Raw genomic sequence first — 12,310 nt, 5'->3', positions numbered from 1 at the left:
TCTCTACGCAGATGACCTTGTTTTGCTGTCACCAACCAGAGAAGGACTCCAGGAAAGTTTAAACGTCCTGGAGAACTATTGTCAAAACTGGGCTCTGACAGTAAACCAGAGAAAAACTAAAATAATGACATCTAAAAATCAGGGGAACTACAATTTTACAATAAACAACACCAACATTGAGCACACTAAAACTTACACGTATCTGGGGATAACCCTCAGCTCCACAGGAGGTTTCAACTCGGCTGTGAAGGAGCTCAGAGAGAAGGCCAGGAGGGCCCTATTTTCCATCAAAAAATCCATTAATTTCGAAATACCAATTCCAATCAGGCTCAAACTGTTCAGATCGGTTATAGAACCCATCGCTCTGTACGGCAGTGAGGTGTGGGGACCCCTAACACAGAGCAGTTTTACCAACTGGGACAAACATCCCATTGAAACCCTGCAAAAGTATCCTGCATGTGCAGAGAAAGGCCCCCAATAACGGCTGCAGGGCCGAACTAGGGCAGTACCCCCTCCTCATAGCCATTCAGAAAAGAGCTCTGAACTTCTGGAGGCATCTAAAATCCAGTGACCCCCAGTCACTGCACTACAAAGCCCTGTCCAATCAGGAGCTTCACATTGATAGGAGTCCCCTCAGCCAGCTGGTCCTGGTCCTCAGTGACCTACAACCCAACGACATCACCGAGTCCAAACATCCTCACCACACACTCACTCAGAAAATCAGACCCCAGCACATCATCATCCAACAACAAAACATCTACCTCACACACTGGACCCACACCATACACCAACAGCACAAACTACAGAGCTAATCAGCCATCAACAGAGAATACACACTGGCCAAATACCTCACAACCCTCAGGGAGAGGTCACTGAGGAAGACGCTGACCATGTACAGGCTCAGTGAGCACAGTCTGGCCGTGGAGACCGGCCGTCACAGACAGAACTGGGTACCCAGAGAGGACAGGCTGTGCTCTCACTGTGAGCTGTCCTGAGTTCCTGCTCCTCACTGATACTGAGAAGCTCCAGTATGTACTGGGAGAGAAGGGGGAGCTGATCACACACGCAGCCAAATATGTGACAGACTGCCACAACCTGAGGGACAACCAGTGTGGTCAATCAACAGTATAACTAATTATTACTGAATATTACTGACTATTAATTATTATTATTAATTATTACAGATTATTAAACATCCACGTTGTCTCCATACTCTTATTTTCCTTTTCTTATTTGATTATCAGTAATCTTGTAAATATGTATTCTGTAATATGCTTTAGCAATAGTGTATTGTATTACATTCATGCCAATAAAGCACTGCTGAACTGAACTGAAAAAGAGGACACGTTTGGGGGGGGGGGGGTGAGCTCTCGCCCCTCGCTGCCGTTGTATGCTTAGCTCAACCTATGTGTGCTTTTAGGTCCTTTACACCTTTATTTGCTACACAAAACATGGAATTTCTTTTTTAATTCATCCGAGAACTTACATTTACATTTCGGCATAGCTGCTCGAGATGAGGGTAGGTACATGAGCTTTGCCTGACGTAAACAAGGACTACTGACGTGCAGACTGACCAATTAAATGTTTACAGAGGTTATCGACCAATAACGGTAGCTCTACAGTCAGACCGTCCAATCAGAAGATTTTAGGCTACTTCACCACGCCCCCTTCTCACTCAATCGGAGTAGGGGAGGGCGGGACTAGTTTGTGAACGAAACTTCTCGAAGTTCTATGTAAGCTCTAGAAAAACAAAATGCCGGACGTTTGTGAAATTCCGGCCGGACATTTTTTTTAAGTCTAAAAAAGAGGACTTGTCCGGTTAAAAGAGGACGTCTGGTCACCCTAACTTTAACATTGCAATGTTTGTACTTTAAGTGACCAATAAGGAACCTCTACTGTGCCTTTTTTTCTGAGAGTGCAGAGCAATACAATTTACACTTCAACAAATTATGTATTGGTATAATTGGCCAGAGCCATGTGAATCACCATAAAAGGCAGATCTCATTCAAAAAGTGTGTAAAATCTCTTAAGTTACAGCAGCTTTCACGTTTATTTTTATTATCGCACTCACAATGGCAGATCGTAACTTTACCTTGAGGTGTATTAAAGAGGTTTAAACGCTCACGTTTTTGGAACTGAAATGTTTTTCACACCAGGTCGAGCTTGATGTTTTGGCTTCAAATGCAAAATCAGCACTATACTGAAAGATTATTACAGTAGTCGATAACGCACTCACATATTCACAAGACGTCCTTCACAACGTTTTGGAGAAGTTATTTTTCAACAACACGCTCACAAACGGTAGATTAATCCACTCCGAAGCACGACCAGCATTAAAGATATTCCTCCGCGTGCTGTGCGCAAAATCATTTCCAAAATAGAAGTCTCCAAACCTAAATAAAAATAGATTATGTGTTAAGCACAGTATATAATTTTCACTGTAATTATTTCTCTTCCATTTTTTTAAATTTGTGAATAAACTGTTAGGTTAATGAGTTTTAAACTTTTTACAAAATAATATTTTAAAACGCCCACTGCTGGTGAATATATGCATTCACACGTTCATGATTTTTCTTGATATTTTAGTGGACATTTCACAAAATGTACATTCAGTCCTAATATATATATTATATATTAAATGGATGGTGTCCCAAAACTCATAGAGTAGAAAAAATTTGTCCAAAAATCCACATTTGTCCAAAAATAGTTGGGGAACAGAAAACAAGTGAAAAATATGTAGTGTACCAAAATGGGTGGGAAACAAAATGAATGTTGTCCCAAAACGATTGATGTACTAAAACATATGACATACTAAAATAGGTGGCAAACGAAAACAGGTGTTGTAATAATATACATGAAACTACCAAAATTGGTGCGAAAAAACATTAGGCTGAGCCTGGAAATGGGTGGGAAGTGAAAACAAGTACAAAACATGTGGTGTACCAAAATGGGTGGTGTCCCAAAACAGATGGTGTACTAAAATGGGTGGGAAACGAAAACAGGTGTTGTCCAAATATCAAATAAATTACAAAAGTGAGTACAGTTCCAAAATGGGTGGGAAAAAACAATAGGCTGAGCCTGGAAATGGGTGGGAAATGAAAACAAGTACAAAACATGTGGTGTACCAAAATGGGTAGGAAATGAGATGAGCTTGGAAATGGGTGGTTGTCGTCCCAATACTGATAGACTAGAAAAATGGGAGGAATCCAAAAATACCAGGGGGACAGATAAGTAGTACAATATATGTGGTGTACCAAAATGGGTGGGAAATGACAACATCTGGTGTCCCTATACTGATAGAGTAGAATGAATGTGTGGAGTCCAAAAATAGTCCGGGAACAGAAAACAAGTGCAAAATATGTAGTGTACCAAAATGGGTGGGAAATCAAATTGAATGTTGTCCCAAAACGATTGATACACTAAAACAGATGACATACTAAAATGGGTGGGAAATGAAAACAGGTGTTTTCGCAATATAGATTAAACTACCAAAAGTGGTGGGAAAAAACAATAGGCTGAGCCTGGAAATGGGTGGGAAGTGAAAACAAGTACAAAACATGTGGTGTACCAAAATGGGTGGGAAATGAAAACGGATGGTGTCCCAAAACAACTGATACACCAAAATGGGTGGTGTCCCAAAACAGATGGTGTACTAAAATGGGTGGGAAACGAAAACAAGTACAAAACATGGTGTAACAAAATGGGTGGGAAATGAAAACATGTGTTGTTCCAATACTGATAGAGTAGAAAAAATGGGACAAGTCCCAAATTACCGGGTGGGACAGATAAGAAGTACATTATATGTAGTGTACCAAAATTGGTAGGAAATGAAAATGGATGGTGTCCCAAAACAACTGATACACTAAAATTTGTGGTGTCCAAGTAAGATTGATAAGAGACTTCAACATGTGTGGGAAATGAAAAGATGTGGAAGAGAAAATTGGATGGGAACTAAATGCAGTCTTAAATAAGGTGGAGTTTTAAACAGTGGAGTAATAAAACTGGTGGAGCTAAAAATAGGTGAAAAACTGCTAATGAAAAAGGGAGTGAAACAGCAGATTGAATCCAAAATTATATTTCAAAACAGATGGAAACTGAAAATGAGTGGAGCCTTAAAATGAGAGGAGCCTAAAAACGGGGGGGAGAAACGAAAATGAGTGAAGCCTAAACAGGTGGAGTATTAAAACAGGTAGAGCCTAAAAATGGGTGGAGACACGAAAACGGGTGGAACTTTAAAATGGGTGGAGTCTAAAAACGGGTGGAGCCTTAAAACGAGTGGAGCCTAAAAACGGATGGAGACACGAAAACGGGTGGACCCTAAAAACGGGTGAAGCCTTAAAACGAGTGGAGCCTAGAAACGGGTGGAGCCTAGAAACTGGTGGGGTCTAAAAATGGGTAGAGTCATAAAACGGGTGGAGCCTAAAAAAGGCTGGGGTCTTAAAATGGGTGGAGATGTAAAACTTAAATGTTTATCTGGTCTAACCAGAGAGAGATTTTAAGTAGCTTTAAACAGTGGAGTAATAAACCTGGTTGAGTCAAAAATAGGTGAAAAAGTGCTAAAGAAAAAGGCTGTGAAAAAACAGAGTTAATCCAAAATTATGTTTCAAAACAGGTGGAAACTGAAACAGCTGAAGCCTAAAAACGGGTGTAAACTAAAAACGGGTGAAATCTTAAAACGGGTAGTGACGTGAAAACGGGTGGGAAGCAAAAACAGGAGTTCTCCCAGTATCAATTAAACTACCAGAATGAGTTTCATTCAAGAATGGGTGTGATAAACGCATTAGACTGAGCCTCGAATTAGGTGGGAAATGAAAGCATGTGGTGTCCCAATACTGATAGAGTAGAAAAAATGTGTGGAGTCCAAAAATACCGGGGGACAGAGAAGTAGTACATTATATGTAGTGTACCAAAATGGGTGGGAAATGACAACATCTGGTGTCCCTATACTGATAGAGTAGAATAAATGTGTGGAGTCCAAAAATAGTCCGGGAACAGAAAACAAGTGCAAAATATGTAGTGTACCAAAATGGGTGGGAAATAAAATTGAATGTTGTCCCAAAACAATTGATACACTAAAACAAATGGGTGGGAAATGAAAAGAGGTGTTTTCGCAATATAGATTAAACTACCAAAAGTGGTGGGAAAAAACAATAGGCTGAGCCTGGAAATGGGTGGGAAGTGAAAACAAGTAGAAAACATGTGGTGTACCAAAATGGGTGGGAAATGAAAACGGATGGTGTCCCAAAACAACTGATACACCAAAATGGGTGGTGTCCAAATATGATTGATACACCAAAATGGGTGGTGTCCCAAAACAGATAGTGTACTAAAATGGGTGGGAAACGAAAACAGGTGTTGTCCAAATATCAATTAAACTACCAAAATGAGTATAATTCCAAAATGGGTGGGAAAAAACAATAGGCTGAGCCTGGAAATGGGTGGAAAATGAAAACAAGTACAAAACATGTCGTTTACCAAAATGGGTGGGAAACAGAAATGGATGGTGTTCCAAAACAATTCATACACTAAAATGGGAGGTGTCCCAAAACAGATGACATACTAAAACAGATGTTGTTCCAATATAAATTAAACTACCAAAATGGGTGGTGTCACAAAATGGGAATTCTAATGGATGGAGTTAAGAAACATGCACCATAACAAGTTTATTACCAAAATGTGTAGCACCCCAAAATGGGTGGGAAACAACAGGTTGAGTCCAAAAATGTGTGGGAAACAAAAACAAGTACAAAATTGTAGAGGTGGAGTCTAAAACTGGGTGGGAGGTGTCTCAAAACAGGTGGAAAATGCAGAGTCCAAAAAAAGTCACGATGAAAAGGTGAACTTCTAAAATGGCTGAGGGATCTTGTCTGAAAAATGTTCTGAGTTTTAAAATGGGAGTGAAACTGGAACAAGTACAAATACTTGATGTATTAAAATGTGAGGAAAATGAAAAAGAGGCGGTGTCCCCAAATGCATGGTGTACTGAAATGTGAAAAGTCTAAAGAACGTGTACCAAAACAGGTGGGGTACCAAAATGAGGGAAATCTGAAAACAGTTACCAAAACAGGTGATGGACTTTTTTTCCAAAAATTGGGAATCCCAATATGAGTACCAAAACAGGTACCATCCCAAAACTGGTGGCATCCCAAAAATGGGTGGGAAACAACATTAAGTTGAGTGGGGAAATGAAAATGAAAATTGATACATACACTAAAATGGGGGTTGTCCCAAAACAGATGACATACTAAAATGGATGGGAAACAAACACAGGTATTGTCCCAAAATGTGTCATGTACCATAACAGGTGGAGAAAAGCAAAAATGGCAGGAACACTCCCTGGAGGGGGGCACCAGTCCTTCACAGGGCAACACACACTCACACATATGGACACTACTGTGAGGCCAATCCACCTACCAACATGTATTTTTGGTGACGTGGGTTTCCTCCGGGTGACTGTCTGTGAGGAGTGTGATGTGTTTCCTCCGGGTGTTCCAGTTTCCTCTCACAGTCCAAAAACACACGACTCAAAATGTGTGTGTGTGTGTTGCCCTGTGAAAGACTGATACCAGGTAGACTCTGGATCCACCGCAACCCTGAACTGGATAAGTGGTTACAGATAATGAATGAATGGGAGGAAACAAGAGCACCTGGAAGAAACCCACGCAGACACAGGGAGAACACCATAAGCAGGGTTCAAACCCATAACCCCAGGACCCTAGAGCTGTGTGACAGCGACACTACTTGCTGCGCCACCGTGTTGCCCTAATTATTAAATTAACATTATTGTTAATGGCTGCAGATGCAGTGCCAACGCATTTATTCTCTACCCTACTCTCTTCCCGGCACTGATCTCTATCATTACCAGTACTGCTTTATTTCAAAGTATGCAAAATTCCACACAAATATTACTAAATAACCTAAATATTTATTTACATACGGTTACTTCATCAAAATACTGATCATTTTGCAGGTTTATTCCACACACATCTTAATACCGTATGTAAGTGCTTAGTTTTGAAGGTTACTACTACTTTATTTTGAAAGTCAACTCAAAGACAAACACACAATCGCACACACACCGCACCGTCATCCAACTTTTCCATATCCTCAAATGCGTTTCGCTGGGTGGCTGTGTCACGAAAGCTTGGGGTCCTGGAATGGCGGTCCTGAACGTGCTGGTCTGTAGATGGCAGTAAAACGAATGAAAAAGAGGAACACTTTGCTTCATTCCTCGTTGTTTTTCCGGGTTGCTGGCGACTGTCAAGATCTGAACAGCTGAACCGAAGCAGGGTTATCCTTTCATTTTTTCTCTAAAGGCATTTTTTTTTAAAAATCCCCTGAGTATGAAGCGGTGTGTGAGGAATTCTGTGCGGAGACGCTGAGAGTGGGTCCGTTAGCGAAGCTTTACCTCAGAGGTGTGTGGAGATTTTCGCTGCTGTATTTATTTATCTAGTGATTCGATTCTTAAAATCCTTAATGTCGCACAACACATCTTTTAACAATGTAACTTTTAAAACACGCGAGCTGTCGGCTCGTTTATCTGGACTGTTTTTAGAGGTTGGGAACTATGCTAAAATTAGCTTCCAGCTCTTTCGAATTCTCCGTTCCACCTTAAATGGTGCAGTTAGTACAGCTTTCTGTTCTGTTTAAGGTGGAACGGACGGTTCAGTAAAATGCCTGTTGTGCGGTGTACTCAGAGGGGAATGTTCGACGATATCTAACATGATATAATCGAGTCAAAACCTACGTTCAGGTTCATTTTCTTAGAAATTAGCTATAAAACTTAGACTTTGCCACAGATTACAAGTTTTAGCTCGTGTTGGGGGTATTTCGTTTAGTATTTTAACGTTTCTCTACAGCTAATCTCTTCACCTTCATTCGGTATGAATCAGTTTATGACTTTGTTATTATTTATCTTCACCTATCTGTCCCATTTTTGCTCCTGTGTCGACCCAATGAAAATGGATTCCTCAGTAATGTTTCCTGCCACTGCTTCATCAGAGGCACTCACTTGGGGCTTGGACCCATAGTTCTGTAAAGCTGCTTTGTGAGGATATGTAAAAAGTGCTCCACAAATATAATTTCATTGATTAAATTCAACTGAATTGAATTTAAATTTGTTTTCTAAGGCTCTAAATGTGTTTTTTTCATTGGATATTTTAATTCTGAAATAATCAGCTCTCTGTGGAAAGCCCATTATTGTTATAAATCAGCTCTCAATGCTTTCCACACAGAACCATGTCGAATTTAATCTGATATTAAACAGATCATACTTTTAAGGAAGGACTGATGGCGTTGAGAGTAATTTAATTTTGTCATTGTTGGTTCACATCTTCCTAAAACTCTGGATGAAAGCTTTTGGTTTGACCATTCTTTTTGCAGCGCAATGCCAGTGTCCCTGCAACAGAAACTTGGCACCTCCAGCTCAGAGTTTCCTCCAGACTGGGAAGATGATGAGCGGATGGCCTTCCTATTCTCTGCCTTCAAGGAGAACAGAGAGGTGGATCCATTGGATTGGGACGGGAAGATGAAGTTTTGGACCCCACTGATTGTGGAGGGCTGCAGAAGGCGAGGGACTGTGTGTGTGAGCCTGCATGAGCTGAATGAAAGTTTTCGGAGAAAAGGGGCCTTTCCTCTGGGCCTGGGCACCATCGTCCAGAGCATGATCAGGTACACTGGCATCAGAACATCTCTGTGGACATTTTCAGCTCAATGTATTAACATATGTGCTAGAAGATTGTGCTTAGTACAGCTGTGAATGGGTCTGATTTGTCTTGTGACACAATTGCTTAAGTGATCTCCATGGTGGTGTCCCTTAATCATAGTTATAACGGTATGCTATTGCTGTGTTTTTGTCTTCCAGGAGTGGAAAGGTGCAGAAAGAATCCGATTTTGCTGCTAATGTAGATTCTGGCTGGTTGTCCTGGGGTGTCGGGCTGTTGTTGGTCAGACCCCTGAAGTGGACGCTGTCAGCTCTACTGGGCAGTGGGAGAGTTCCACTTGAAGAGTCATTTGTGGTGATCGATTTGGTTAAAGTAAGTTGTAAACAACTTGAGCCAATTTGTAGGAGCACCTATACACTAGGATGCCATTCATTGAGCCATTTACTTTGGTCGTTAAGGTCTGGTATATGTTCTGGTTGTAGGAAAAGGCTGCAGCGCTGCTGGCTGCATATCAGTGCTCTCCTCTGGCCGGACACTCTCTGTTATCCTTTCCAGAACTGCGCTCTCTCTCCTCTCACATCTGCCCAGATGAGACAACACTTTGTCTGGCTCTGCTGCAGCTGCAGAGGGAGAAACATGTCACTGTCTCACTACATGAAGGAGAAAAGGTGTGTATGTATGAGAACCTGTGCATATGCAAATTGTGGCAAAGGAGTTGTTTAGGAAGCCGCCATTTTAATTATGTTTTGGCCAAGCAATTAAAATGTCCACAATACTCAGACATCTGTGGATTTCGACACAGCAAATGCTATTGTTTTAAGTCTATGCTGAATATTTACTTTAGTTTCTCTGTATGTTTATGGTCAGTTGGTGAAATTTAGTCAGGCAGGACATGGGCGAGTGTCTCCTGTCAGTGAGATGGACCTGGGAATCTATCAATTGCAACGCAGTGAGAAGCTGCTGGAGGAGAGAGTGGAAGCCCTGGGCCAGGAAGCAGAGAAGTGAGTCTGTTTGTATGCATGTTGTTGCTAGCAGGACAACAATTTTCATCTCTATTATTATTATTATTATTATTATATATATTTTTTACATTATTTGAAAATCGTAATTTACCTTAATAGGGCGGCATGGTGGCGCAGCAGGTAGGTGTCGCAGTCACACAGCTCCAGGGACCTGGAGGTTGTGGGTTCGATTCCCGCTCCAGGTGACTGTCTGTGAGGAGTTGGTGTGTTCTCCCTGTGTCTGTGTGGGTTTCCTCCGGGTGCTCTGGTTTCCAAAAACACACGTTGGTAGGTGGATTGGCGACTCAAAAGTGTCCGTAGGTGTGAGTGAATGTGTGTGTGTCTGTGTTGCCCTGTGAAGGACTGGCGCCCCCTCCAGGGTGTATTCCCGCCTTGCGCCCAATGATTCCAGGTAGGCTCTGGACCCACCGCGACCCTGAACTGGATAAGGGTTACAGATAATGAATGAATGAAGTTACCTTAATATTGGTTTCATTTACTTTCCTTAAAGATTATGGCTGCTTTGATAAACATGTTTTATTTCTGTTTTTTTTTTTTTGTATTTTAAGATGTAAAGAACAAGCAAAGGTTCTGCTGAAAGAAGGGAACAAGTCACAGGTATAAAAACAATTGATTTGTTTCAGATTTATATAATATTAGTATATATGATATATGAGGTGTACATTCTCATTGCTTTAAACTGTTTCTGCTTTCCTCAGGCTCTGAGATGTCTAAAGGGGAGGAAGCGTGTTGAGAGGAAAGCAGATCGTTTGTACGCTCAGCTCGAGACAGTCAAAGGAATTTTGGAAAGGATAGCGAGCTCACAGACTGACCGCCTGGTACAATACACATTCAAACTGACTTGCTGTCATTCTACGTTACTAGATAGCTTTAACTATAGGTAAATACATTCCTGGCTAAACCGGTCCATGCTGGTGTGGGTTTCCTCACCCTCAAAGATGTACAACAACAATATTTGAGTGCCAAACTTGAGGCTAAATTTACAGAACAGTATTATTTCACAATAATAAGGACAATAAAGTTGAAGTGACATTGACAGTCAACACCTCAAATCTGCATTCTCTCCATCTGAATGTTTATTGTAGGTGATGCAGGCATACCAGGCAGGTGTAGCTGCTTTAAGGATTTCTCTGAAGGGTGTAACAGTTGAAAGAGCTGAGAACCTGGTTGATCAGATTCAAGAGGTAAGGGCAAGGGCACATTTATCAAGAGTTTTAAAGTACGAACATTGAACTACGTTCAGGTTTAATTAGTTAATTACATTCAGTGTAATGTTAAATGCACTGCCCCAGATCAGTGTTCAAATTCTAAAGCAACCCTGATAAATACATGCTAATCTCTGTATTTTGTTTTTTCCCCACTCTTTTTCAGCTGTGTGAGACTCAAGATGAAGTTAGTCAGACTCTGGCTGGAGGAGCCTTGGATGCAAGTATGTCACTTTCATGTTCAAAACAATAAAGACAGGACTCATTTGTCAGATCCACACCACAGTGTCAGCTGAAAGGCTAACTTAAGGCTAATGAACTTATTGCTTTTGTTCCAGATGAAGCCGAGTCAGAGGAGCTGGAGGAGGAGCTTAAGTCTTTATTGGAAGAGAAAGCTCCAGACACAAGTTTAACACTACCAGAGATCCCATCACACCCCATTTCAACTAAAGAAACAAGTGTGCTGGACGACGCTTTCTTCCACTCCCTGCCCTCCGTGCCTGACACTAACATCACTGACGAGGACCTAGAGAGGGAGCTTGGTCGACTCAGGCTGTAAGTGTCCTGTTTCTAAGCCTCACCCAGTGTCTGTCTCTGACTTAATGAAGTAAAACATGGACTGGATATTTCTGGAGTCAATTCTGCTTATTGATAAATGGTCCCAGCTCTGATTGGATATGCCATCTTAGAGCTATAAAGCCTATCTAATCTACTCTTTGTTTTCCCAATGCATTTTCTCATTTTTGTATAGGAATGCTACATAAAGAATTGATCTCAGTTTTGAAGAAGCATAAGACACAACAGTGGAGAAGAGATGGCACAAAGAACCTCTGGACAGGATGTCTACAGAGAAAGCAATCCTATAGCCTACAGTGTACGTTTGTTTGTTTGTTTGTTACTTTGTCGTTATTAATGTTTGTTATGGCATGTTTGTCATTTTATTTTTAAAGTTTTAAGAGTGGCCTTTAAGTACAAATGTATTCTAATAAAAATGACAGATTATGATGCTTAACAGGGTATATTTGCAAATGAAACAGATTTATTGATGGACTGAATGCTATTTATGAAGGAAGGTCTGGAATAAAAGTGGTAAAAGAACTTTGGTGCTTTGTTATTTGTTTTGCCCCCTCCAGGGTGTATTCCCGCCTTGCGCCCAATGATTCCAGGTAGGCTCTGGACCCACCGTGACCCTGAACTGGATAAGGGTTACAGATAATGAATAAATGTCGCCTTGAAAGCCCCCCACCCCCTGTCCCTCCAGGGGTTAACTGCTTAAATATGGCATTGACTGCTTATTTTGCTTATATTTGTTTGTATATACAACATACAGACTTGTTAACATGGTAAAATAAATAATAATAGACACTACTGGATTAATCTAATGGCCAAGCAGGTATCCTACATCAACAAAAACAGCTGC

The 12,310-nt window shown here is 41.0% G+C and overlaps 1 protein-coding gene across 1 annotated transcript; it reads left to right on the top strand.

The window, feature by feature from the left end:
- Positions 1 to 7,135: 7,135 nt before the first annotated feature.
- chmp7 (charged multivesicular body protein 7) lies at positions 7,136 to 11,976 on the top strand. Its single transcript, XM_066644937.1, has 11 exons — positions 7,136 to 7,415; positions 8,383 to 8,670; positions 8,864 to 9,035; positions 9,146 to 9,331; positions 9,531 to 9,664; positions 10,234 to 10,282; positions 10,384 to 10,503; positions 10,771 to 10,869; positions 11,057 to 11,114; positions 11,229 to 11,445; positions 11,642 to 11,976. Exons 2-11 carry the CDS (start codon positions 8,387 to 8,389, stop codon positions 11,652 to 11,654), a joined length of 1,332 nt encoding a protein of 443 aa, XP_066501034.1. The 5' UTR covers positions 7,136 to 7,415; positions 8,383 to 8,386; the 3' UTR covers positions 11,655 to 11,976.
- Positions 11,977 to 12,310: the final 334 nt, after the last annotated feature.

This window comes from Hoplias malabaricus, chromosome 14 (genome assembly GCF_029633855.1).
Source record: "Hoplias malabaricus isolate fHopMal1 chromosome 14, fHopMal1.hap1, whole genome shotgun sequence".
Taxonomy (NCBI): Eukaryota; Metazoa; Chordata; class Actinopteri; order Characiformes; family Erythrinidae; genus Hoplias; species Hoplias malabaricus.
This window is presented reverse-complemented; position numbering and strand designations above follow the sequence as displayed.